A 26,829-nucleotide genomic window follows, 5' to 3' on the forward strand; every position below is an offset into this window, starting at 1 on the left:
ATTTTTATTCCACCTGTCCTTCAAAGAAATCAAGGTGGTGTACATGTTTTCCCCTTCTCCCATCCTCACAACTGAGAGAGAAAAACTAGTTTTGTTCAGGCTGCAGCAGTAAAGATAGGCCTCCCTCTGAGTGTTCTAGAATGTGGAAATACATTGTAAGCAGATAACAAGGATGTGCTGGGACGTTGTAAAAGCTGGAATGTTGTAAGTAGATAAGAAAACTGTGCTGGAAGGTTTTGTTCCCTGTATGTACATGCTTCAACTGCAGTAGCCCCCACTAGCATGTCAGTATCTGATTGGCTGACAGCTGTGGCACAGTAAGAAATTCATGAGTATATAAAGTTTTGTTGATCTGCTTTAGGGGTGTGGTCCCCTTGTGTGTGTGTGACCCACCCATACTATTATGCCCTGCTCAGAATCTGCTTAATAAAGGCTCATAGTGTCAGAAGACCCCCAGCCTGCTGTGTTTCTTGGGAAGGTCTGAAAACTTTCCTCCTCAATTCAGTGTAGTTGGCAGGATGGCTGGGACTCCGGAAGTCTGACCCTGGATGCTGTGGATGGGGCAGCAGAATTTATGCAGCTCCATTCTGAAAGGTGAGAGATCCTTTTTAAAAAATCTCCTGCCGAGCCCTTCCCGTGCCCTGGCTTCAGACCACCGGTGGTAAGAGTTATTTTGCTTCCTGTTAACATTTAACCTAAGGAGGTGACACTGTTGCCTACTCTGTGAACAGCTGACTTCTCTGCCATGGACTCTTCCGAGTCCAAACCTGCCCCAGCAGGTTCACTGTTGTCTAGAATGATAAAAATTTACAGTCAGCCTAGAAAACTGTCTGCTAGTTTAAAGATTAAACGTTTAGTCTATCTCTGTCATGTCTGGTATGGGTATACCTATGAAAAACCTGCTTTACAATGGCCTGATGAAGGCTCTTTTGATCAAAGTAAATTGCAATATTTGCGAAGGTTTTTAGAGCCATCCGACCTGATGCCTTCAATGTACATGTAAATCCTAGTTAGGCTAGCATGAACCAACTCATGTGAGTTATTTTGCCCAGGAAATGTGCGCTAGATTAAAGGAACAAGCACATTGGCCAAAACAAGAACTCGTCGATCTTAATACTTTCAGACCAAGCACGCATCAGATGCCTAGGAAAAATACCTGAACTTTGTCTGCAGAAAAGTGTTGAAGTAGATTAGCGTAAGAGACGGTGACTCTCCAAAGTGCATGCGGTGGTAACTTCGTAACTGAGTAGGGATTTGAATTCTTAGTCCAGCATTCTCGCTACTAGTCCATACAGGTGGTAACAGTGAGTAGTAAGTTCTTCTACCAATCATGACTAAAAAACCCTATGTTTGACCACCAAAATGAGCTTCCTACACACATTTGTTCATGAGTTATTGCATATCCCCATTTGCATGTCAGCCGCCTTGGAAAATGGCAGCTACAGAATTCATGCACCAGGATGGACATGTTCTACCCAAGTTAAGTGAGTTCCTCCTAATGGGCCTGAAGCACAGGCAACCTTCAAGGTTCTCTGCACGTCTATCTTTCTACATGGTCTATGGCAGGTCCAGGACTATGATGCTCTTCAGCTGAGCCAGAGCCCCTCCACCTGCAATAATACGGATTAATAGTACAATATTAATATTATCGATATTAATAATTATTAACAGTGTCATTTTCGTTGGCAGGACACTTAAGATTTAAGAACCTTTTAGAATTCCACGTTTACATGAAAGAACTGCACGTGAAAGAGCACTGAACTGCCCTGCTACCCTTGGGGTGCGAAATGTGGGCGGGGGGGCTGAGCAGGGAAGGCGGGACCTCCGCCGCCAGTCAGAACGATGCCGAGGAAATCCGACGGGCGGCTGTCGCTTCCACAGGGGGAAAGCGCGGCGTGACCAAGAGACGCGGGGCGGCCGGGGCGGCCCGCCACCGGCCCGCGTCCCTCCCTGCTCTAGCCACAGAGGTACGAACGTGCAGAGAGGTCCATGCCTGGAATCGCCGGGCTCGGGGGGCCTCCGGAAGCCTTTCTCCGGGCTGCCCACAGAGATGGCATGGGGCAGCAGGCGCGCCCGGCCCGGCCCAGCCCGCAAAGGCTGGCAGCGGCCAGCCAAGGCAGGAGGCGCTCCCCGGCTCCTCGCGCCGCCGCCCGGAGGGCAGCCCGCCCGCCAAGGCAGCGCGGGCGAGGCCTCGCGGCTGGGGACCCTCCCCCTCCGGCAGGGCCGCGAAGCCGCAGCTCCGGCCGGCAGCTGCTGCCTGCCCCGCACCCCCCGCGCCGCTTGCAGGGCTGCTCCAAGCCCCGGCGCCGCGCCCGCCCGCAAGACGCGAGCGCGCCTCAGCAGGCGCCGCGGCCCCCCGCGGACCTCGCGTCCGCGCGCCGCGAGGGGGCGCTTGAGACGGCTGCTCGAGGGAACCACGAGGCGGCGGAGGGCGGGCCTGGGCCTGGGCCCGGGCCTGCCCGCGGCGCAGCTTCCCCGCCCGCCCCGTCGCGCTCTGATGACGCAAGGCGCGGCCCGCCGGCGTCACGCGCGTTGCCGGGCTGAGCGCCGGGAAGTGGGCTCGGGCTCGCGGCCGCGCTCTGTCGGGAGGAGCGGGCGGCTCTTCCCTGCCGGGCCTTGCCGGAGCAGCGGGCCGCCCAGGCCGTGGCCGGGAGTCGGCTCAGGGCGAGGGCGCCGCCCCCTCTGCGCGCCGCCCCTGCGGCCCGCCGGGAGCCGAGCAGGGCCTGGCCGCGCAGGAGCCCGTCTCGGCGCCGGGCGCCTTCGCCGCGGCCTGCCTCCCCTCGGGCGCTCCGCCCGGCGGGCGGCCCCGTGAGCCGGCGTGGGGTGCGCTGGCCCTCCCCGGCCCTGCGGCGCTGCTCTCGCCCTGGCCGCCCGCCCTCCATGGAGCGGGCGCTCGCCCGGCGGGGAAATGACCGACCACGAGAACAATAACAGCATCTCCAGGAACCCCTTCGCCGCCCTCTTCAGCTCCGTCGCCGACGCCAAGCACTTCGCCGACATCCAGAAGCAGCCGGCGCCGCCCCCTCTGCCGCCGCCCGCGGGTGAGAGGAGGGCGCCACTCCGCGGGGGGCAGGCAGACGCCCCCGGCCCAGGGACGGAGGCGGCCGGCGGGCGGGCGGGAGCGCGGAGCCCCCCGTCGAGGCAGCCCGAGAGGCAGGCACCGGGGTGCTCGACACCCGCTCCAGTGTTAGGCAGCGCTTAGTCGAAGTGATAGCCCACCGCCTTGGGTCAGTGGTGGTGGGTTGCAGAAGGAAGGCCACAGTGGAAGCTTCCTGACTGGAGGAATACATGCTGATGAGAAGAAGTAATTTGGAACAGCTAAAACTTGGTAGAAGCTAAATTCCACCCAGCTTTTTACTGGCGTAATTCCAGTCTCCCAAATGGAAGCGTCTTCCCGAAAAGGTGCCTAGTTTGGCAAATCTCTGAAAGCGCAGAGTTCAGGGTGGGAGGGCAGCCACTGAGGCTGCCTTTCTGTGTCTTGCTGGGGCACGCAGGTGGTTACTCTGAGACCACAGGGATGGTGCTGAGGTACCAAGGAGGAGAAGGCAAGGTGCTAAAAGTGTTCAGTGTGTGTGTGGCTGGCAGGCGGTCTCCACATTTTCCTCAGAGGCACCAATACCTTTGCAATGTGTGGTCTGCCTGGTTCAGTGGCTGGTGGCTCCTCAGTGCTCACACTGGTCGCCTGGTGCCTGGCATTGTGAGAAGCAACCAGATCTGAGGCACTCGCCACGCCAGTCCCTCCTGCTTCTTGACACGCAGCCTTTCTTCCGGGGAGGGGAGGGGCTGCTCAGGTGGGGGCTGGGGGCCAGATTAGGCCAAGCTAGGCTACTTGTTGACCAGCTGTACTTCTCCAGTGGAGGAAACGTCAGCCAGCCAAGATGATTCTGACAACAGCGTGTCTGAAAGTCTGGATGATTGTGACTACTCGGTGGCCGAGATTAGCCGCTCCTTCCGCTCCCAGCAGGAGCTCTGCGAGCAACTCAACATCAACCACATGATCCAGAGAATCTTCCTGATAACACTTGACAACAGTAAGACTGCGGAGTTAGTTCCTGGTGTCCAGGTTGGGAGGAACTCTGAGCCACTGGGGTTCTTTGCAGCCCAGCTGAGGCAGGGCTGCAGCATTAAGGTGGGGGTGATAAGGTTGCAGGCTCAACAAAGACCTGTGTGCTGCATGCTGTACAGCCTCCTGGAGGAGGAAGAGGAGGAGGACAGCTCTTGGTCCAACAACGCTTGTCTTGCTGGCTTGGCTTTTGCTTTTTGGCACCTTTGTGGACTAGTCAGTCTATAGCAAGGATCCAAAACTTGGCCACTGACCCAGGGGCAAAGCACTTCAAGTTACATTCACTGGCAACATATGGTGCTTCTTGCTATGGTGCTGCTGCCGCTTTCTCCTGTCTCAGCTGGGTGGGGAAACCCTTGAAACTGAGATCCATCCATCCACACAGCAGCTTAAAATTCCCTCATGAGTTGCAAGCTGCTCTTCCTACCTTGCAGCATAATGCCTGTGTCTCTTCAGGCATGTGCTATGCCATTGGCACTAAACAAAACTAAGCTTAGACCTTTTTCTCTTCTCCTTCCACTGGGGAAGAGATGTCTGTTTCATGAAGTTACCAACTATTTTTAAGTTCTGCCAGGCCAGGAAGCCTCGTGGGAGGGGGCTTGCATGTTTGAGTTTTGTGCTTGAAATATGGTATCAGTTTGGTGATTCCTAACCTGCAGGTGACCCCAATCTGAAAAGTGGCAATGGGATTCCTGCACGCTGCGTGTACTTGGAGGAAATGGCAGCAGACCTGGACGAGCAGGACTGGCTGGACATGGAGAATGTGGAACAGGTATCTGTGCATGCGTGGCCGCACACACATACACGGTTGGCTTTTCAGCCAGGCTGAGGACTGGCAGGGAATCGGTGAGGCTTGATGAAGGAGGCTAGCTTTGCTCTTCAGGTCAAGCTGGTTTCAGCGCTTGTGGCAGGGGAGGAACATTCTGCTGGGTAAGATGGACTTGTGACAGGAGGATTTCGGCCTTCCTTTTGTAATTCTTGCTTGGCTCGCTTTTTAGAGCCACGTGCATTGCTTTATTGGACTCTCCCTTAAGCCAGGCAGGCTCCTCTGACCTGGGGGTATTTTGGTCCCATCAGCCTGTGAGAATCAGGATGAGGTGGGTTGTGTATGAAGGATCTGGACTTAGCCAGAGGGGTTGGCCTGGATGATCTTTGGGTCTCATATTGTTGGCTCATATTCACCTTGTGATGGACAACAATTCCAAGATCCTTCTCGCTTATAGTGTTGCTGAGCCACGTATCCCCCATCTTGTAACTGTGCATTTGGTTTCTTTTTCCTAGGTGCACAACTTGGCATTTATCCCTATGAAATGTCATTCTGTTGTTTTCTGCCCAGCGCTCCAGTCTATCCAGATCACTTTGAATTTTGTTTCTGTCTTCCAAAGTATTAGCTATCCCACCTAATTTTGTGTCATCTGCAAATCTGATCAGCATTCCCTGCACCTCCTCCTCCAAGTCATTAATACAAACGTTGAAGAGCACTGGGCCCGGGACTGAGCCCTGCGGTACCCCACTGGTTACCTCTCCCCAGTTTGAGAAGGTCCCATTGATAAGCACTCTTTGAGTCCAATTCTGTAGCCAACTGTGGATCCACCGGATCGTTGTTTCCTCTAGCCCACTTTGAGCTAGTTTGCTCATCAGGATATCACGAGGCACTTTGTCGAAAGCTTTGCTGAAGTCGAGGTATATGATGTCTACAGCTCTTATGGTCCACAAGGGAGGTGACTTGATCAAAAAATGTGATCACATTCGTCTGGCAGGACTTGTTTTTGACAAATCCATGTTGGCTTCGAGTCATCACTGCATTGTTTTCAAGGTGCTTCCAGATGGATTGCTTCATCATCTGCTCCAGAATTTCCCCTGGGATTGATGTCAGACTGACTGGTCTGTAGTTCCCAGGTTCCTCCTTTTTACCCTTTTTGAAGACAGGGACAACATTAGCCCTCCTCCAGTCATCTGGCACTTCCCCCGTCCTCCATGATTTCTCAAAGAGAATAGACAGCAGTTCTGAGAGTTCTTCTGCCAGTTCCTTTATTACTCTAGGGTGCAGTTCATCTGGCCCTGGAGATTTGAACTCATTCAAAGTAATTAGGTGTTCCTTGACCACATGCCTATCAATCTCAAGCTGCAATCCTGCCCCTTCAGCCTGTACTTTGCCTTTGCCAGGGGGGCCATAGACCCTCTTTTGGGAGAAAAAAGGAAAGGAAAAAGGAAAGGTTCCTCCTGTGCAAGCACCGGGTCATTACTGACCCCTAGAGGGATGCTGGTTACTCTGGCATTTTCATGGCAGACTATAGCGGGGTGGTTTGCCATTGCCTTCCCCAGCCGTGACTACCATTCCCCCAGTAAGCTGGGTACTCATTTTACTGCCCTCGGAAGGATGGAGGGCTGAGTTGACCTGAGCCGGCTACCCGAGACCCAGCTTCTGCTGGGATCGGACTCAGGTCATGGGGAGAGTTTCGGTTGCAATACTGCCACCTACCACTCTGCACCACACGAGGCTCCTTCTTTTGGGAGAAGACTGAGCCAAAGTAGGAATTGAGCACCTCTGCCTTTTCTTTGTCATCTGTTACCGTTTTGCCATCCTTATTTAATAGCTGAACCACCATTTCTTTCCTCTGCCTTTTACTATGTACGTAGCTGAAGAAAGCCTTTTTGTTGTTTTTAGCATCCCTTGCTAATCTCAGCTCATTCTCAGCTTTAGCCTTCCTGACACCATCCCTGCAATTCTGTGCTACCTGCCTGTACTCTTCCTTTGTTACTTGGCCTTCTTTCCACTTCCAATATGTGTCCTTTTTTGTTTTCAGGTCATCCTTAAGCTTTTTGTGAAGCCACATTGGCGTCTTCTGTTGTCTTCCACCTTTTCTTCTTGTTGGAATTGTTTGTAATCGTGCTGTGAGAATTTCCTTTTTTAAAAGCTCCCACCCAACTTGGACTCCTTTTCTCGTTAGAGTCGCTTGCCATGGGACCTTACTGATCATTGTTCTGAGTTTATTAAAATCAGCTTTCCTAAAATCCAGGGTACGCGTTTGGCTACACTCGGCTTTTGCTTCCCTTAGAACCAAGAACTCAAGTACAACATGGTCGCTTTCCCCCAGAGTTCCTGTAACTGCTACTTTATCCACTAAGTCATCTCTGTTGGTTAGGATCAAGTCAAGGATAGCCGATCCTCTAGTTCCTTCCTCTACTTTCTGTAGGAGGAAGTTATCCCCCACACAAGTCAGGAATTTCCTGGAGGGGCCATGTTTTGCAGAATTTGTCTCCCAGCAAATATTGGGGAAATTGAAGTCCCCCATTACTACTACATCATGCTTCCTTAAAACATTGGCTATTTGCTTTTCAAAAGTTTCATCCTCATCTTCTCCTTGATTGGGTGGCCGGTAGTAGACTCTGACCACCAGGTTCCTTTTATTCTTTGCTCCATTTATTTTGATCCAGATGCTCTCGATGGGGCTACCAAGCTCCTCCTCCTGTATTTCTGTAACCCTAACCCTTTCTGTTCCTCCTGTTCTTTTTGAACAAGTTCAATCCTTCAATTGCTGTATTCCAGTCATGAGAGTCATCCCACCAAGTCTCAGTTATACCTATCAGGTCATAATTTCCCTCTTGTATTAAGAGTTCAAGTTCGTTCTGTTTGTTTCCCATACTCTGGGCATTAGTATATAGACATCGAAGACCATGTGCTTCATAGTCCGGCTTTCTTCCTACATGTATCTGAAGACTATTATTGGGTGCTTTCAGAGCTGTTCTCTCCAGTGCAGTGCATGCTCCTACGTCCATTGTTACCCCCAACATTACATCTCCCTTCCCCGTAGGATTCAGTTTAAAGCCCTGCTGATGAAGTTCTTCATGCTGTGGCCAAACACATTCTTCCCTTCCTTTGTGAGGTGCAACCCTGGGTGGGGAACTGGGAGGGGTCACTCTCTCCCAGCTGTGCCCTCCTGGGTACTCGGTGCAGCACCAACACCGACTTGAGGGTCGGGGGGGGGGGGGTTGCCGTGGTCTATAGGAATTCAATCTCCCTCTCCAGGCTTCCTGCTCATTCGAGCACAGATCTTTAGTGTTTGTACCTTGTGTTGGGTACCCGGGACAGATTGGGGATTCTGTTGGTGTACCGCCCATCCCACTGCCCATCAGACTCCCTGCCTGAGCTGAAGGAGGTGGTCTCGGACTTGGTGTTGAGGACCCCTAGGATGATGGTCCTGGGGGATCTCAACTTCCATGCCGAGGCCGCTGTATCCGGGGCGGCTCAGGACTTCATGGCCGCCATGACAACCATGGGGCTGTCCCAACATGTCATTGGCCCAATGCATACAAAAGGACACACGCTTGATCAGGTTTTCTCGACTGGGCAGGAGGATGGTGATCTGAAAGTGGAGGAATTAACATCTGCCCCTTTGTCATGGTCAGATCACTTCCTGCTGAGGTTTAGACTCCTGGCGGCCTTTCCCCTCTGCAAGGGTGGGGGACCTATTAAAATGGTCCACCCCCGGAGATTAATGGATTCCGATGGATTCCAGAGGGCTCTGGGGGATTTTCCTGCTGGTATGGCTGGGGCTCCTGTCGAAGCCCAGGTCACTCTGTGGAATGCAAAGATGACTCGGGCGGTTGACATGATCGCGCCCAAGCGCCCTCTCCCTCTGAGCAGAGCCCGGCCAGCTCCTTGGTATACACCTGAGCTGAGGGCAATGAAGCAAGAGGGGAGACGGCTAGAACGCAGCTGGAGGAAAACTCGTGCTGAGTCTGACCGAGCACAGGTAAGAGCCCACTATCGAGTCTACTCTGTGGCTGTGAGGGTGGCAAAGAGACAGTTCTTTTCCACCAGCATTGCATCTTCTCAGTGTCGTCCAGCAGAGCTTTTCCGAGTGGTTCGTGGCCTGTTACATTCTGGGCCAGGGAGAGAGATGGTGGAACCCTCGGTAGCACGCTGTGACGAGTTTGCACGGCACTTTGAGGATAAAGTCGCTCAGATTCGTCATGAATTGGACACCACCATTAATGCAGTTCCATTGGTAGAGGCATTCAGAGCACCGTCTGGTCCAGTTTTATTGGATGAGTTTCAGTTACTGAGGCCTGAGGATGCGGACAAGGTGCTTGGCCAAGTCCGATCGACCACTTGTGTGCTTGACCCTTGCCCTTCATGGCTTATTAAATCAAACAAGGAGGGGTTGTCCGGCTGGGTCCAGGAGGTTGTAAATTCCTCCTTGAGAGAGGGAGTGGTGCCTGCCGCTTTAAAAGAGGCAGTAATTAGGCCACTCCTGAAAAAGCCTAACCTGGACCCAGAGGATGTTAACAATTATAGGCCAGTGGCCAACATCCCCTTTCTGGGCAAGGTGCTTGAGCGGGTGGTTGTAGGACAGCTCCAGGCACTGTTGAATGAAATGGATTATCTAGATCCATTTCAATCGGGCTTCAGGCCTGGTTTTGGAATGGAAACTGCCTTGGTCACCCTGTGGGATGACCTCTGCCAGGAGAGGAACAGGGGGAGTGCGACCCTGTTGATTCTCCTGGACCTCTCAGCGGCTTTCGATACCATCGACCATGGTATCCTTCTGGATAGGTTGTCTGGGTTAGGAGTTGGAGGCACTGCACTACAGTGGTTCCGCTCCTACTTGGATGGCCGATTCCAGAAGGTGGTGCTGGGGGATTACTGCTCTGTGCCATGGCAATTGTGCCATGGGGTTCCACAGGGCTCTATTTTATCCCCCATGCTGTTTAACATCTACATGAAACCGCTGGGGGAGGTTATCCAGAGGTGTGGGCTGAGGTGCCATCGATATGCAGATGACACCCAGCTCTACCTCTCTTTTACATCAAAACCAGGTGAGGCAGTGACTGTTCTGAATCAGTGCCTGGGCACGGTAATGGACTGGATGAGGGCCAATAAACTGAAACTCAATCCAGACAAGACGGAGGTACTGTTAGTGGGTGGTTTGTCTGCCCGGCTAGGTGATATTCAACCTGTTCTGGAGGGGGTTGCACTCCCCCTAAAGGATCAGGTTCGTAGTTTGGGAGTGCTCTTGGATCCAGAAGTGTCACTTGAGGCACAGGTGAACTCAGTGGCACGGAGCACTTTTTATCAGCTTAGGCTGGTATACCAACTACGCCCTTATCTGGACAGAGAGAGCCTTGCTACAGTTATCCATACTCTGATAACTTTTCGTCTGGATTACTGCAATGCGTTATATGTGGGGCTGCCTTTGAAAACGGTCTGGAAACTTCAGCTGGTCCAAAACAGGGCAGCAAGATTTTTAACAGGGACTGGCCTGCAAGCTCATATTACGCCAGTACTTTTCCAGCTGCACTGGCTGCCAGTCCATTTCCGGGCCCGATTCAAAGTGCTGGTGTTAACATTCAAAGCCCTTAATGGCTTGAGGCCAGGTTACCTGAAGGATCGCCTCCTCCCATATGTGCCTGCCCGGACCTTAAGATCATCATCAGCGGCCCTTCTCCGTGAGCCCCTGCCAAAGGAAGTGAGGCGGGTGGCTACTAGGAGGAGGGCTTTTTCTGCTGTGGCACCCCAGCTCTGGAATGAGCTCCCTAGTGAGGTTCGCCTGGCGCCTACATTGTATTCCTTTCGGCGCCAGGTGAAGACCTTTTTATTTTCCCAGGCATTTTAGCATTTTAGCTTTCTAGACTTTTATCTTTGCTGTTTTAAATCTGTATTTTAAACTCCGGCACTGCTGCTAGGTTTTATTGTGGTTGTATTGTTATATTGTGGTTTTAATGTTCTGTATATTTTAAATTGTTTTATTGTGTATTGTTTGGATTTAATTTTTGTGAACCGCCCAGAGAGCTTCAGCTATTGGGCGGTATAGAAATGAAATAAATAAATAAATGAATGAATGAATGAATGACCCGTCCCTTGCCAACAGCCCATCTTCCAGGAAGTATAGCCCTGGTCCCAGAATCCAAATCTCTCTTGTCGGCACCCCCTTCCTAGCCAGTCATTCACCCGGAGTATTTTTCGTTCCCTTTCTATCCCTCTTCTAACTACTGGAAGGATGGATGAGAAAACTATCTGGGCCCCAAAGTTCTTGAGTTTCCTTCCCAAAGCTTCAAAGTCTGAAGTGATTTCTTCATAGCTCCGCTTGGCGGTATCATTTGTTCTGACATGGATGAGAAAAAAGGGATACCTGTCAGTGGGCTTAATGAGTGCAGGCAACCTTTCAGTCACATCTCTAATCCATCCTCCTGGGAGACAACATACCTGACGAGTCCACGGGTCTTCGCGACATACTTAGGTCTCGATCCCACACAGCAAGGAGTCTCCCACTACTACCACTCTTCTCTTCTTGTTGTAGGCCTGGGTTTCATCGCCTCTGTTTGACTGACCTTCAGCCTCTTGCTCACTCTCATGCAGGTTCCCCTGTGATTCTTCCTCTGCAGGCTGTCCTCCAGTCTCATCCACAAGTACCTGGAATCGGTTCCACAGCTCCACTGCTTCCACTGGTGCAGAGTAGCGTCTAGTTCTTCTTCTCCTAACTGTCACCCTTTTCCACGGAGTATCCTCTACTCCATTTTTCTTCACTTCAGCATTTCCCACTTCTGCCTCATCTTGCTGTTGCTCTTCAAGCCCCTGGTCTTCCCTTTGCCTCTGTAGTTCCCCCAGTCTGTCCAAGAATACTTCGTGTTCTCTTATTCCCCAGAGGGTCGACACTCGCTGCTCCAGTCCACTTACTTTTTCTTCCAACAGCGTGATCAACTTGCACTTGTTGCAGGTGTAGGCCATGTTGTTCTCAGGCAAGAAAACAAACATTGCACACACCTTGCAGGTCACCACCACTGGAGAGTCCTGTCCTTCCATTGCCTCTTTTCCCTTTTTGTGTCTAGCTTTGTGATTGTTCTAGACTAGCCTGTGCCTGCTCCTCTACTCAGTAGAGGTTAAAAGCAGAGTCCCACTGGTGTGGAAGTGTGTGTTACAAGACAAATAAATGAAAAAAGTTAGTTAAAAAAATAAAATGAAAAAAAAATGTTAGGGGCCTCGTCCTTGACCTCCCCTGCGGAACTCCCCTGTCCAACTCCTGTTTGCTCCTCCTGTGCGTGCTCTCTGGGAGCTTGCTTGCTTCTGTAGTCCCTGGACCAGTTTGTTCTGCTCTGCTGTGCTCTGCTCTGCTCTGCTCAGCTGGGAGGTGGGAAACAGACATTAATAGAATGTTAATAGAAGCATAGCTTCCAAATTCCGGGAAGTACTAGTTCCCCTCTACTCAGCAGTGGTTAGGCCTCATCTGGAGTACTGTGTCCAGTTCTGGGCACCACACTTTAAGAAGGATGCAGACAAACTGGAGAGGGTTCAGAGGAGGGCAACAAAGATGATCAGGGGACTGGAAACAAAGCCCTATTAAGAGAGACTGAAGGAACTGGGCATGTTTAGCCTTGAGAAGAGAAGACCGAGGGGAGGTATGATAACGCTCTTCAAGTACTTGAAAGGTTGCCACAGAGAGGAAGGCCAGGATCTCTTCTCGATCATGCCAGAGTGCAGGACATGGATTAATGGGTTCAAGTGACAGGAAGCCAGATTCCGGCTGAACATCAGGAAAAACTTCCTGAGTGTTAGAGCAATACGACAATGGAACCCATTCCCTAGGGAGGTGGTGGGCTCTCCTACCCTGGAGGTGTTCAAGACAAGGCTGGACAGCCATCTTTCAGGGATGCTCTGACTTGGGTTCCTGCACTGAGCAGGGTGTTGGACTCGATGGTTTTGTAGGCCCCTTCCAGCCTACTATTCTATGATTCTCTTTGCATGTAAGTAAGCAATTGTGACTGATGCATAGTCGTTGGGGCGGGGGGGCTAGAGGGGGTTGTGCACTAGGCACTGACGTCCTGGGTTGACTTTTTTCTGCAGGCTCTCTTCACCCGACTGCTGCTCCCAGAACCAGGGAGTCACCTGATTCACATGACCTCATCCGTAATACAGAATCTCTCCGCGGAAAGAGATGCAGGGGAGAAGCACATCCTTCGCTATCTCTTCGCCTGCTTCCAGAGGGCAAAGGAGGAGGTGGGTCAAGGCCCCGTCCCAGCCAGCCTGCCTGCCAGCTTGAGCAGAGCAGGCCACAGACCAAGCACCCTTCTCTCTCCTTGTAGGTCACCAAAGTGCCCGAAAACCTGTTGCCCTTTGCAGTGCGCTGCCGGAACCTGACTGTGTCAAACACGCGCACGGTCTTCCTCACGCCGGAGATCTACGTCAACCAGAATGTCTATGAGCAGCTCGTGGACTTGATGCTGGAGTCCCTGAGAGGAGCTCGTAAGTTGCAGAGCAGAACTGGGCGCCTCAGGAGAAGTGAATAGGCTCCAACTCCTTGACATCCTTCAAAGGTGCTGTTTTCAAATTCTCTCCCCATCCTTCCTCTCCCCCTGGTAGACTTTGAAGATGTAACTGAGTTCTTGGAGGACGTCATAGAAATCATCGCCATGGACGAGGAAGTGCGGACCTTTGAGGAGGTCATGGTGCCAGTCTTCGATATCCTCTTGGGACGGATTCGAGAGCTGCACCTTTGTCAGATCCTGCTGTACTCTTACCTGGACATGCTCCTGTACTTCACCAGACAGAAAGATATAGCCAAAGTGAGCCCTTGGCTGACCTCTCCACAGGGCCAGGCAGCAGCAAGGCAATAGCAACCATGGCCATCTTCCGCCTTCCACCTGGGTGGAGGGCCTCTTGCTTGCTTTCTGCATGGCTGCTGTGGCACTTGCAGCCAAAGGAGCATTTTCTTCCCAACACCTGGCTATGACTGCAATGTGGTTCAGTTAAAGGCGGGTTCTGGTGACGGACCCATGATTTTGTGGAAGGGAAGGACAATGGTGCACTTTATTTTTCCCCACCTCAGTATTTCTGTGGGGGGTTTCCCGGTCTGGCTGGCCAGCAGTACCTTCTGCTTCTATTTCAGGTTTTTGTTGAGTACATCCAGCCAAAGGACCCAGCCAATGGGCAGCTGTACCAGAAGACGCTGCTGGGAGCCGTCTTGAGCATCTCATGCTTGCTGAAAACCCCTGGTGTGGTGGAGAACCACGGCTACTTCCTGAATCCCTCTCAGTCCAGTCCTCAGGAGATCAAGGTGCAGGAGTCCAACATCCACCAGGTGCGTGCTCGTAGGCCAGTCTGTGCTTGCTGTGTGGCTGAGCCAGGCAGTCTTCAGAGCAGAGGTGGAGGAGCTGGTGACAGTAAAGCTGTGCACTTTACTGTCGAGTGGTCAGGCAGGTCTGTGTCTGTGCCCAAAGCTCCACATTCTCAACACAAATGTGTTGTACCATGGAGATCTCCCTGCAAAATCACCTTTAGTGGTGGCCAGTTTTTTGGGGCACGAGTAAGACCCAGACATTCTGGCAACTGGTGGAAATGCTGAAATCTGGGAGGCAGGGAGGGGCCAGAGCTCAGTGGTTCAGTGCATGAGGAAGATCCCAGAAGCATGTGCATGCATGTACACATATTAAGACTTTTGGTGTCTTGTTAATAGTTCATGGCTCAGTTTCATGAGAAGATCTGCCAGATGCTGAAGAACCTGCTGCAGCTGTCACCACAAACCAAACACCGGATCCTGTCCTGGCTGGGGAACTGTCTCTATGCCAATGCAGGCCGTACCAAAATCTGGGCCAACCAGATGCCGGAGATCTTCTTCCAGATGTATGCCTCAGATGCCTTCTTCCTGAACTTGGGGGCTGCCCTCCTCAGGCTCTGTCAGCCCTTCTGCAAGCCCCGATCTCCCCGGCTTCTCACATTTGACCCTACCTACTGTGCTCTGAAGGAGCTGAATGAGGAAGAGCAGAGGAGCAAGAATGTGCATTTGAAAGGTGAGGCGCAAGGGCTTGTGCCAGACGTGTGTCCTGGCCAGGCGGTCTGGGAGGGAGGGGGATGCTGGTCAAGCAGGAGCCGAGAGAAGTGGAGCGAGCGCCGTCACACCGGCATCCTCCTGGGAGGGCATGACTTGTTAGAACTGGTGTGGAAGCTTTCCCTTTAACTTCCCCCAAGGTTTGGAAAAAGAAACCTGCTTAATCCCAGCTGTGACTGAGCCAGAATTTGCTCCCAGCTACAACTTGGTGACAGAGAACCTGCTGCTGACGCAGTATAGCCTTCATTTAGGATTTCACAGGTACTGCCTCGACAGGTTCCAGTTGCAGGTAGGAATGGAAAAGGCCTTCGAAAGGCCTTTTTTTTGGTAGAGACTGAAAACTTAGTTCTCTTGGCCTCCAAAGGGTTGAACTGGCAAAGCCTGGTTGGCAGCCTGAGCAAGCTGAGATGACCGGAGATGCTCTCTTCACAAGCTTTCTTGTCAGGAGGACAGTGGGGCTTCCCCTGGTGTAAGGGTACCTCAAGCCAAGCTTGTTTAAGCAGACATTGGTCTGGCGAAAGGGTGGGTGTTCTGCTATACTGGAGAAGCTGAGGGGCTGGAGTCAATGTGAATGCCATTCCAAACTGTTCCTCAAAGGGCCCCTTCAAACCAAAGCAGCCTTCTAAAGGTTGCAGCAGGGCCCTGGATGCAAACACATGTTCCAGCTTGAATTTTGTGTGGTCCAACAGAAATAGGATTAGATTTGGACCTGGGAGACCAAGTCTCCTCTCTGGCATGGGTTTACTGGTGACCTTGGGCATCCGTCCCACCCTTCTATACTACTGCAGTGGCCACCTTGTTCTACACACCATCTTGGTGTTGCCCCTTTGGTTTATGTGTGTACTTCATTGCTTTTACAGGTTGCATGACCAGATGATCAAACTCAACCAAAGCCTCCACCGGCTGCAGGTGGCATGGCGAGAGGCTCAGCAGAGCTCCAGCCCCGCAGCTGACAGCCTTCGGGAGCAGTTTGAGCGCCTCATGACCATCTATCTCTCCACCAAAACAGCTATGACAGAGCCACAGATGCTGCAGAACTGTCTCCACCTGCAGGTGTCCATGGCCGTTCTCCTAGTCCAGCTGGCCATCGGAAACCAAGGAACTGAGCTGGTTGACTTGTCGCTCCCTCTGCCAGAGGTGGAGAGCAGTGCGCTCGCCTATGTCCCAGGTGACTGACATTCCCTGTGGCTACTGGGCAAGGGGCTGCCCCGCCAGAGTGCTTGGCGTTCTCTCTCTTGGGCTTAATGGAATACAAGGGTGTGAGTACCTGTTCTTCCCAGCAGTCCCCTGAAGCTGAGCGCATTGGCTGAGCTGCTGCGAGGGATGGCCATCTTGGAGATACAGCTGTATAAAATACAGCCTTGTGTGATCCTCCTCAGAATAGTAGACCTCGATAGGTGCCAAGGTGGAGCCGCATGGCGTAATAGCAGGTGCCCCTGGCATTGCCATCAGTGGAGGTCCCCAGTCTGGATTGGGCTAGCTGGTTTATTACAGCCTCCCTGTGCTACTGTGGGAATGGAGCATATGTAGCTCTGTAAACACATGTGGTAGCAGGGGTGCCAATGGTCTAGACATTTGCTCCAGAACAACCCACACCTGGCAACCAAAAAACAAAAGCCAGATAGTGGGACTGGAATAACCTGGGTCAGTCTTCACTTCCTTTTGTCTTGGCCGCAAAATCTTGTCTCGGCTGTGCTTGTGTGCAGTCACTGCAGTCCCGGGGTGGAGAAGGAAGCTTGGGGCTTCTGGAGCTCTAGAGGGCAAGGGATCTTGCGGGCTGGGAGGGACCGGGAATTGTACTGGCTGCAGAAACACAGCACAAAAAGCCCACCATGTTTTACGCGTGCGGAAGCCTCGGCTGGTTTCGGGCTCTGCTTTGAAACCAGTGGCAACTAGAAAGCGCTCTTCAAAAAGTCAGCTGTCCTGCTTGGGGTTCCGCATGAAATTCCTGATTTCTTGCGCCGATTCCACAGCTCTCTCGCGGCGCCCCAAGCTCCTCCTCAGCAATGTTCTCACTGCAGCTCCAGATGGATGGGCTCGCCCCAGAAGAACAGTCCTTCTTGCTGCTGGGGCCATGTATGGTGCCTTTCAAAGGCTAGCTAATTTAATAGAGGAGTGAAATGGAGATACGCAGGAGCACACCTTTATCTGTCCTTGTATGTGAAATACACATGCGTATCTGCATGCATGTGTCTCTGTTTCCCACACCTCCGATGCTGGCCAGTAGATCTGTCTCCCTGTGAGTATGGCCAAGGCAGAAGGCGGCTTGTGGAGCCTTGCAGTCTGCTTGGCTCGGCCTCCTGTGTTGCACAGTTGACCTTGGTGAAGCCCAAACACTGACCTGCTCCAGAGGAGGCTTTGTAATGGGTGAGTTCCTCCTCCTGGCTCTGGAAGAGGGTTGCTGCTCTTGTCCTTAGCAAGTCATGGGGAAGGGGCAGGTGCTGCTGGGAGTGGGGCTGAGCACTCTCCTGGCAAACAGCTCACTCAGCCCCTTGCCTTTGCAGAATTCTTTGCTGACAACTTAGGCGACTTCTTCATCTTCCTGCGTCGCTTTGCTGATGACCTTCTGGAGACGTCTGCCAACTCCCTGGAGCACGTCCTTCATTTTGTGACTGTCTTCACTGGGGATGTAGACAGGTAAAGGCCTCTCCAGCCACTTGCCCACCAAGGGTGCCCACCAGCCCAGGCACTCCAGCTGTCCTGCTCTAAATTGAGTCTTGGCTGTTTGCAAGCCGTAGAGTAGTCAAGTTGGTTAGCAACCGGTCAAGCACACAGGTTTCAGTCCAAGGAAGTTTAAGCTAAGGCAGAAGTGGTCAATATCCAGGCAGAGGTTGGAATGCAGGCAGGCAGGCAACAAGGATCAGGCAGCAGCAGGAGTAGTCAAGATACCAAGCAAGAGGTCAAGCACAATAAGTCAGGTACGTGATGCAGTCCAGAAGTAGGTCGTTGAGCAGTGCAAACGGCCGGGAAACAGCATCAGGCGATTCAGGAGGCAAAGTACACAGCAGAGGCTGGATGGACCAAGTTGGTCCAGCGCTGGCTGGGTTTCCAGTGAAAGTTTGCTTGCTATCTCTCTCTCTCTCTCTCTCTCTCCCTCTCTTTTCATTTCTATACCGCCCAATAGCCGAAGCTCTCTTAAAAATTAAAACCAAATGGCACACAATAAAACAATTTAAAATATATAGAACATTAAAACCACAGTATAACAATGCAACCACAATAAAACCTAGCAGCAGTGCAGGAGTTTAAAATACAGATTTAAAACAGCAAAGATAAAAGTCTAGAAAGCTAAAATGCTAAAATGCCTGGGAAAATAAAAAGGTCTTCACCTGGCGCCGAAAGGAATACAGTGTAGGTGCCAGGCGAACCTCACTAGGGAGCTCATTCCAGAGCCGGGGTGCCACAGCAGAAAAAGCCCTCCTCCTAGTAGCCACCCGCCTCACTTCCTTTGGCAGGGGCTCACAGAGGAGGGCCGCTGATGATGATCTTAAGGTCCAGACAGGCACATACGGGAGGAGGCAATCCTTCAGATAGCCTGGCCCCAAGCCGTTAAGGGCTTTGAATGTTAACACCAGCACATTGAATCGGGCCCGGAAATGGACTGGCAGCCAGTGCAGCTGGAAAAGTACTGGCGCAATATGAGCTCGCAGGCCAGACCCTGTTAACAGTCTTGCTGCCCTATTTTGGACCAGCTGAAGTTTCCGGACCGTTTTCAAAGGCAGCCCCACGTATAACGCATTGCAGTAATCCAGACGAGAAGTTCTCAGAGCATGGATAACTGTGGCTAGGCTCTCTCTGTCCAGATAAGGGCGTAGTTGGTATACCAGCCTAAGCTGATAAAAAGTGCTGCGTGCCACTGAGTTCACCTGTGCCTCAAGTGACACTTCTGGATCCAAGAGCACTCCCAAACTACGAACGTGATCCTTTAGGGAAGCGCAACCCCTCCAGAACAGGTTGAATATCACCTAGCTGGGCAGACAAACCACCCACTAACAGTACCTCCGTCTTGTCTGGATTGAGTTTCAGTTTATTAGCCCTCATCCAGTCCATTACCGTGCCCAGACACTGATTCAAAACAGCCACTGCCTCACCTGGGTTTGATGAGAAAGAGAGGTAGAGCTGGGTGTCATCCGCATATTGATGGCACCTCAGCCCACACCTCCGGATAACCTCCCCCAGCGGTTTCATGTAGATGTTAAACAGCATGGGGGATAAAACAGAGCCCTGTGGAACCCCATGGCACAATTGCTATGACGCAGAGCAGTAATCCCCCAGCACCACCTTCTGGAATCGGCCATCCAAGTAGGAGCGGAACCACTGCAGTGCAGTGCCTCCCAACTCTCAACCCAGACAACCTATCCAGAAGGATACCATGGTCGATGGTATCGAAAGCCGTTGAGAGGTCCAGGAGAATCAACAGGGTCGCACTCCCCCTGTTCCTCTCCTGGCAGAGGTCATCCCACAGGGCGACCAAGGCAGTTTCTGTTCCAAAACCAGGCCTGAAGCCCGATTGAAATGGATCTAGGTAATCCGTTTCATTCAACAGTGCCTGGAGCTGTCCTACGACACCCACTCAAGCACCTTGCCCAGGAAGGGGATGTTGGCCACTGGCCTATAATTGTTAACATCCTCTAGGTCCAGGTTAGACTTTTTCAGGAGTGGCCTAATTACTGCCTCTTTTAAAGCGGCAGGCACCACTCCCTCTCTTGAGGAGGAATTTACATCCTCCTGGACCCAGTCAGACATCCCCTCCTTGTTTGATTTAATAAGCCATGAAGGGCAGGGGTCAAGCACACAAGTGGTCGATCGGACTTGGCCAAGCACCTTGTCCGCATCCTTAGGCCTCGGTAACTGAAACGCATTCAATAAAACTGGACCAGACGGTGCTCTGAATGCCTCTACCAATGGAACTGCATTAATTGTGGTGTCCAATTCAAGAGAAATCTGAGTGAATTTATCTTCAAAGTGCCTTGCAAACTCATCACAGCGTGCCACCGAGGGTTCCACCATCTCTCTCCCTGGCCCAGAATGTAACAGGCCGTGAACCACTCGGAAAATCTCCGCTGGATGACACTGACAAGATGCAACGCTGGTGGAAAAGAACTGTCTCTTTGCCACCCTCACTGCCACAGAGTAGGCTTGATAGTGAGCTCTTACCTGTGTTTTTGTCAGACTCAGCACTCAGCAAGTAAGCCCAAAGCAAGCCAGGCCCCACCCAGAGCTCAGCTGCAGCAATCAGGGCTCCCTTTCCAGAGCCTACTCCTGAGGAGTCCCTTTCTCCTGAGGAGACCATTTTGGGAGGCAAGTACTCCTTCGCACAGGAGCCCTGCTAGCCTGTCACTTGAGGCGACGATGCTCCGAGGGATCAGGATGGCTCAGCCTCTGCCTCAGAGGCAGAGTCCCTCTTTCCTGACAAGGATGGCCCTGCAGCCACTTCCCCCGAGGGCTCAGGCTCCTGTGGGTCGGGTGGCAGTCCCTGGTCTGGGGTACTCTGGGCTTCTGGGGCCTGTAGCTCCTCAGAGGAGGACTCCTCCAGTCGGGGCATGACACCAGCCTGTCTTCCAAGGGTGATTTCTAGTAGACACCAAAGCAGGGAGGTGGGCTGTGTCCCAGGTTAACACAGCCACCTTTGGCCCAGGCTGTGATCCTGCAGTTCCTATACCATCACCTTGAAGGCCAGGCCAGTATGGACATCTTCTGCTCTGCTTGCCGTGTCCTTGAACAGATTGTCAGAACTGCTCCTCCCCAGCAACTGTGTTTGCGGAAGTGTTGCCCAAGGGGGCCTTCAACCAGCATGCTGTGCATGGGGCTGTGGCACAGCAGCTCTCTCACAAGTGCTGGGGTGGGCAGCCACTTGCATCTGCTATGTCCAGGGTCTTTGGGTCTTGAGAGGCAGATCAAGTACCCCCGCTTGAGCCAAGGAGACAGTAGGAAAACCATGTGGACATTGGGGCAGGTGACCTGCCTTGGGCTTCCAGCAGCCTCTGCATTCTTCCCCAGCTGCAGTCTCCAAAGGGTTTTCAGGGGCAGCCCTGCAGAAAGTCTCTCCATGGAACGTGGCTATCTTAATGTGAAGGCACAAAGAATGAGCATCCTTGAACATCCTCCCAAGCTGTTGACCCTCGTTGCAGGATGAAGAACCCACATCTACGAGCCAAGCTGGCTGAAGTGCTGGAGGCCGTCATGCCCCACCTGGACCCGGTGCAGAACCCCCTGGTCTCAAGCGTCTTCCATCGCAAGAGGGTCTTCTGCTCCTACCAGCATGCCGCCTACCTGGCTGAGGCGCTGATCAAGGTCTTTGTAGACATTGAGTTCACAGGTAAGGCATGGGGGCCTCACTCCAGCTCACTTCATGTCCAGCTGGGCTCATGGGCTCTCATGCAAGCAGCATGTGCTGCCTTCTTCCTCCAGAGCTGCTGCCACACCAGGCAGCCTCCTGTTTCCCTGTCCACTCAGAAGAGTGCTTGGCATCCCCGGTAGTGGTGCCTACGCTGGCATGGGGGTGGGGGCAGCAGCAAAGAGGCTCTTCTTTCGTACCCAGGCCTCCGAGCCCCTCGTTCTGCACCAGACACGGGCGGCTTCCCTCCCTCTGCCATTCACGGCCTTGGGCAGGTTGCTGAGCTGTCCTTGCCATCATCTTGTCTGCAAACTGTGAAAGTGGTGGGTGGAAAGGGCCAGTCCTTTGTTCTGGCTCTGGGTGCACAGGTGGAGCTTCAAAGGGAGCCCAGAAGGGCCTTCTGTCTGGTGGGCAAAAGCTCCCTTTCTTGGTCATCTGGTGCCTCCAGACCGTGGCCTTCATTCTGGCTCCGCCTGCTTTCTTCCCCCTACTTAGGGGATCCCCATCAGTTTGAGCAGAAGTTCAACTATCGCAGGCCCATGTACCCCATCCTCAGATATATGTGGGGTATCGATTCTTATCAGGAAAGCATCAAGGTAAGGCTTGAGAAGGGCACAAGTCACTTGGGTCAGGGCAGTGATGCTGTCTGGGGAGAAAACGGCTACCTCTCTCTTCTCTGCAACTTACAGGCACTGGCGGTCTACGCCTCAGAAAACCTGGAAGCAATGAGTCCCCCCCTCTTCTTGCGCTTTCTTAACCTGCTCATGAACGATGCCATTTTCTTGTTGGATGAGGCAATACAGGTAAAGCATTTCCGAGGGCATGGGCGGGGGGGAACACAGCCCCAAACTCGGTGAATCAGGTCTTGTTTGTAGCAGTGATTGTTGAAGGAATTCCCATGTTTGGTTCCCCTGATTGCAGCGTACCAAGCAAGATGGGAAGAAGGTAGGGGCGTGGGTGTGTGTGCGCGCATGCATCTGAATGAGAGAGAGACAGAGAGAGAGCGCGTGTGTGCTTTTCTCCTGGAAAGATCCTGGGAGCAGTTTCTGTCTTTATGAACTGATCGTTGTGGATCAGCTCAGGAGATGGAGGAAAGCTTCTGTGACAGCTGCTATACCATCAGGCTTGATTTCTATGGTTTTACCAGTCATGCTTCTGAGATTCATTCTCTTTTCCTTACCCCCACCCCACCCCACCCCACCCCACCCCAAATCTACAGGAACGCATTCCCTTGACACACCTCACGTTCCCACTTGTTGGGTGCTCTCCTTGTTCTCTCTCTCAGTCCTGTTCCTCCTCACCCTCTTGGAATCTCCCTTGTTTCTGCTGGGTGTGCTGCAGATCTCCAGCAGAGGCTGTGCCTGCCTGAGAGGGCTGCAGCCAGTCCCAACGGAGAGAGGGGAAACTAGTCCTGGCTGGGGTGCTGCTGTTCACTCGAAGGCAGGCTTCTCCCATCATGGTGGCTTCCCTGTCTCGAGAGGGAGGGCTGAGCTTCTGCAGGTGGCCTGATGAGCGCTGGGGATGCTGTTGCCACAAATGTTCTCATCCCCCGCTTTCCTTCTCCCCACACTCTCCTCCCTCCCCCGAATATCTTTCTGCAGTACCTGAGTAAGATCAAGATCCAGCAGATTGAGAAGGATCGGGGTGAGTGGGACAGCCTGTCTGCTGAGGCACGGCGTGAGAAGGAAGCCAGTCTGCAGATGTTTGGGCAGCTGGCTCGCTTCCACAACATTATGTCCAATGAGACCATTGGGACCCTGGCCTTCTTGACCTCAGGTAAAGGCAGCATTCTCTAGCTGGGGGCAAGGCAGGGAGCCGGACTGCTCAGGGACCTCACAGAGAGCGGGTTTCCATTGCAGAGATCAAGTCCCTCTTTGTGCACCCCTTCCTGGCTGAGCGCATCATCTCCATGCTCAACTACTTCCTGCAGCACCTGGTAGGCCCCAAAATGGGGGCCTTAAAGGTCAAGGACTTCAGTGAGTTTGACTTCAAACCCCAGCAACTGGTTTCTGACATCTGCACCATCTACTTAAATCTGGGGTATGTTGTGTGTTGAGGACAGATCAAATCCAGGGCAGTCTGCTCAAGCTAGGAGCCTCCATTGGTGCTTGTCGTGAGTGTTGCTGCTTGATGGAAGGAGAAGCCTTTGGTCTGACCAAGCAAGGGTGTTCTTGGGTTTGTTCAGGCGTGAGAGGAAAAGCAGTTGCCAGAGCTCAAAGGCCTGGCTGGCTGAGCTCGTCTGCAGAAGGCCCTGGAGAGTTAGTTGGCTGGCCTGCATGACCAGGGGCCTCACCGGCCCCACTGTTGAAGGAGGGACAAGACTTGGTGCTTGCATGGACCGGTGTTGTCCTTTCAGCCCTATTCTCTGTTTCAGTGACGAGGAGAACTTTTGTGCCACAGTGCCTAAGGATGGGCGGTCGTATTCTCCAACCCTTTTTGCTCAGACAGTCCGAGTCCTGAAGAAGATCAACAAGCCTGGCAACATGATTGTCTCATTTAGCAACCTGGCAGAGCGGGTCAAGGTGAGATGGGGGCTGGCACTGCTTCTCTTCCCACCCCTTTCTATCCCAGATACCTGCTCTGTGAAGGGGCTGCCTGTTGGGTCCTCGCCCTGTACTGTTAGTATTTCATGCTGGGAAGCTTGTGCATGTCCTTCTGGTTCATGGATGGGGCTCAGCCCACCTAGCAGCATCTGGGCTTTAGCCCTCTTTCTCTCCCCCACCTCCCGAGGAGAACCTTTGGGTGCAGTATTCTCATGAAGGCCCCAGGGTGGTTGAAAGCCAAAGAGGCAAGTGAACAAAGTGGAAGGTGGTGGGAGCAGTAGCCCCTTCCCAAAAGCTGGAATTGCATCTCTCATCTCCTTCTGGGGCTCAGCTAGGCTGAAGAACACAACGTTCCTCTCACTTGTTGCCCTTGCCTGAAACTCAGGAACCAAGGTCCAGGCTGTGCTTTGGCTCAGGGGGCAGCCAGAAGCCCCATCACTATGGTGGAGGCCTTCCAGCTGCAGGGCAATCCTTCTGTGAGTGGGCAGGGGTGCTGCTAACTGCTGGGCTTGCTCCTCTAGTCCCATGCAGACCGCCAGCAGCAGGAAGAGGAGACCTATGCTGATGCCTGTGATGAGTTCCTGGATCCCATTATGAGTACTTTAATGATGGACCCGGTGCTGCTGCCTTCCTCTCGGGTCACTGTGGATAGGTCAACAATTGCCAGGCACCTCTTAAGGTATTCAGAAGGAGGGGGAGGGGACAGGGTTGAGGTCGAACAGCTGGCAGCTTCCCCTTCGAGGGAAGAGGTGAGCTTGTGTTAGATACAGACACCAGCACCCTGATCTGTCCCTGTGCCTGCTGCAGTCAGCCTTGCTCTCCTTTGTCTGGGCTCAGCCCCTCTCCTTGGCACAGGCAGTTCTCTGAAAGAAGCTGCATCCCATCGCTGCCAAAGGCTGCACAGAGACTGCTGGTGGCAGGTAGGATGGGAAGCAGGTACATGGGGGTCTGTCAGAGCAGCTGATCTGTCAGAGCAGCTAATTAGGCTTCCAGAACTGTGGTTGAATAAAAACTAGTCCTGCTCTCTGCCACATGATTCTAAGTCCTTGCTCCTTGTTTGTGTACTGGGGTGGGCAACTTGCAGCCCTCCAAATGTTTTGGCCTACAGTTCCCATTGGGATGGTAGGAGTTGTGGCCCTCCAGATGTTTCGGCCTACATGTTGCCAGCCTCTGGTGTAGACTACAGCGGGTATAAATCCATTTCCAGGCCACGTGGTTGGTCAATCTCTCTACAAATATTTGGGGGTAGTTCCTCCTCCTCACATCCAGCTGGGCTTCCCCTTGACCCTCTTCCTGCTTCCTCCTTGCAGTGACCAGACTGACCCTTTTAACCGCAGCCCCCTCACCATGGACCAGATCAGACCAAATACTGAACTGAAGGAGAGGATTCAACAGTGGCTTGCAGAGAGGAAGAAGCAGAAGGCACAGTTGGGAGGGATGCCCTGATCTGGCCGACGCTGCAGTGCACCCTCCACCCAGAACCTTGAAGCAGGCTGCCCTCTCTAGCCACTGCTGTGGAGGGGGGGGGGGGGCACCGCTTTAGCCCCTTTCTTTGGTTTCTTGCCTTCAGGACTCGGTCCAGCTGCTCCCTTGCCACTTTGGTTTGCCTCTTGTCCTGTGTTCATGGCAGTGGCCCTCCCGAAAGCCCCTCCCCAGACCAGCTTCCATTCTCTTGTGGCAGCAGCTTTTTTTGCTCTGTTTAAGGTGAAGATAAAAGCTGTGTCCTCCCCAGTGGGCAGGCCTTTCTTTATGCAAATCCATTCTGACCGCATCAGCGGGGATCTGTGGCTTGCTCTGGCGGCCGTCTTTGGGTAGAAAAAGCTGAGACAAAGGGGCTGGGCACACGTGTGCCGTGACATTTCCATTGCTCCCCACTCCCAGAGCCTGCACTCAGCGTAACAAACTGTCCTCCTGGACCTCTGTTATTGCTGTCGCTTGGAGTGACCATGCCCTCAGCAAGCCCTGCGTACGTGTTCATGCAGGCGCTCTGTAAATCCTGCCCACATTTATACTGTGCCTGTCGCATGTCGGTATGTATGCAATGTGTATATACTATGGCATTTTCCTTAGATCAATAAAAGCGTCAGGGGTCCATGAAATTTTGCTGAAAGAGTAAAAAGAATGCATCCAAGAGAGCAACTGTCAGACAGAAGGGATGGGGGCTTTGCCCCAGTGCCCATTACTTTACACTTGCTTACATTGAATCTCATTTCCCATTTTTTTGCCTGTCCGTGGATGAATCGATGCCAGCTGCAAACAGAGCAATCTCACTTGATGTTTATGGACAGACTAAGGAGTACCAGTCCTAATCCAGATCCTTGCCACCATGACCACTTCATTGTGACAGCTATTTATTTATACCGTTTCCAAGCCATGTTCTCATCTAGCTGCAAGCACTCTAGCTTCCTCCATCTTGCCTTAAAGGTTTTTAGTATTACCATCTAGACGTATATACTGGAGCTAGGAAATGTGGTCCCTATGGGCATCACAGTGCTCAGGACACCTTTCTTGGTGCCCCACTCCTAATTTTTTAACCAAAAAATGTATGAATTTTCTTACCAGCAGCTGAGATTGCCTCAGAGCAAAGTGAGGGTCTGCAGCCACTGCCATCTGTATTTCCAGTGTGGTGTAGTGGCTAGAGTGCTGGACTGGGAATCGGGAGATCCGCGTTCTAGTCCCTACTCGGCCATGGAAGCTCACTGGGTGACTTTGGGCCAGTCACAGACTCTCAGCCCAACCTATCTCACAGGGTTGTTGTTGTGAGGATAAAATGGAGAGGAGGATAATGTAAGCCGCCTTGGGTTCCTTGCAAGAGGGAAAAAGGTGGGGTATAAATGCAATAAATAAATAATTCCCATCAATGTCTCTAGGCCAGAGGCTCAAATATTCTTAGGAAACGAAGATGGCGGGCAGCTGCAGGCCAGTGCTTTCCTCTGCAGCACGTCCAGCCACCAAGGAAAAGAAAAAGGGGCTCTTGTCATTTCTGTCTGGTAAATGGAGTGGTGGTGATGGTAAGGAGTGCTGGTTGCCCCCAAGCTGTCTCCTGTGGGAAAGAGCCTC

General features: G+C 52.6%; 1 protein-coding gene across 4 annotated transcripts; it reads left to right on the forward strand.

The window, feature by feature from the left end:
• Nucleotides 1-1,831: 1,831 nt before the first annotated feature.
• On the forward strand, nt 1,832-25,868 carry UBE4A (ubiquitination factor E4A). 4 transcript variants are annotated; one of them, XM_084860598.1, is made up of 20 exons: nt 1,832-1,967; nt 2,968-3,041; nt 3,855-4,031; nt 4,723-4,835; nt 12,909-13,061; nt 13,148-13,307; nt 13,425-13,627; nt 13,951-14,142; nt 14,518-14,851; nt 15,030-15,150; nt 15,750-16,057; nt 17,394-17,526; nt 21,021-21,208; nt 21,722-21,822; nt 21,916-22,029; nt 22,828-23,002; nt 23,086-23,266; nt 23,601-23,748; nt 24,291-24,448; nt 25,080-25,868. In XM_084860598.1, the coding sequence occupies exons 3-20, from the start codon at nt 3,995-3,997 to the stop codon at nt 25,213-25,215; spliced, it is 2,955 nt and encodes a 984-aa protein (XP_084716724.1). In that variant the 5' UTR covers nt 1,832-1,967; nt 2,968-3,041; nt 3,855-3,994; the 3' UTR covers nt 25,216-25,868. The 4 variants fall into 4 exon arrangements, with proteins under 4 accessions (XP_084716724.1, XP_084716722.1, XP_084716723.1 ...); XM_084860596.1 differs by lacking the exon at nt 1,832-1,967 and having other exon boundaries at nt 2,497-3,041; XM_084860597.1 differs by lacking the exons at nt 1,832-1,967; nt 2,968-3,041 and adding an exon at nt 3,216-3,402.
• Nucleotides 25,869-26,829: the final 961 nt, after the last annotated feature.

The sequence above is a fragment of the Heloderma suspectum genome, chromosome 6 (genome assembly GCF_057233095.1).
Source record: "Heloderma suspectum isolate Gila_16-S chromosome 6, 16-S_ref, whole genome shotgun sequence".
In the NCBI taxonomy this organism is placed as follows: Eukaryota; Metazoa; Chordata; class Lepidosauria; order Squamata; family Helodermatidae; genus Heloderma; species Heloderma suspectum.

Coding starts and splice junctions, on each gene's coding strand:
- UBE4A (XM_084860596.1), top strand. CDS start 2,909: ATGACCGACCACGAGAACAATAACAGCATCTCCAGGAACCCCTTCGCC. Junction 13,308..13,424: donor GGAGTCCCTGAGAGGAGCTC/GTAAGTTGCAGA, acceptor TCCCCCTGGTAG/ACTTTGAAGATGTAACTGAG. Junction 13,628..13,950: donor GACAGAAAGATATAGCCAAA/GTGAGCCCTTGG, acceptor CTTCTATTTCAG/GTTTTTGTTGAGTACATCCA.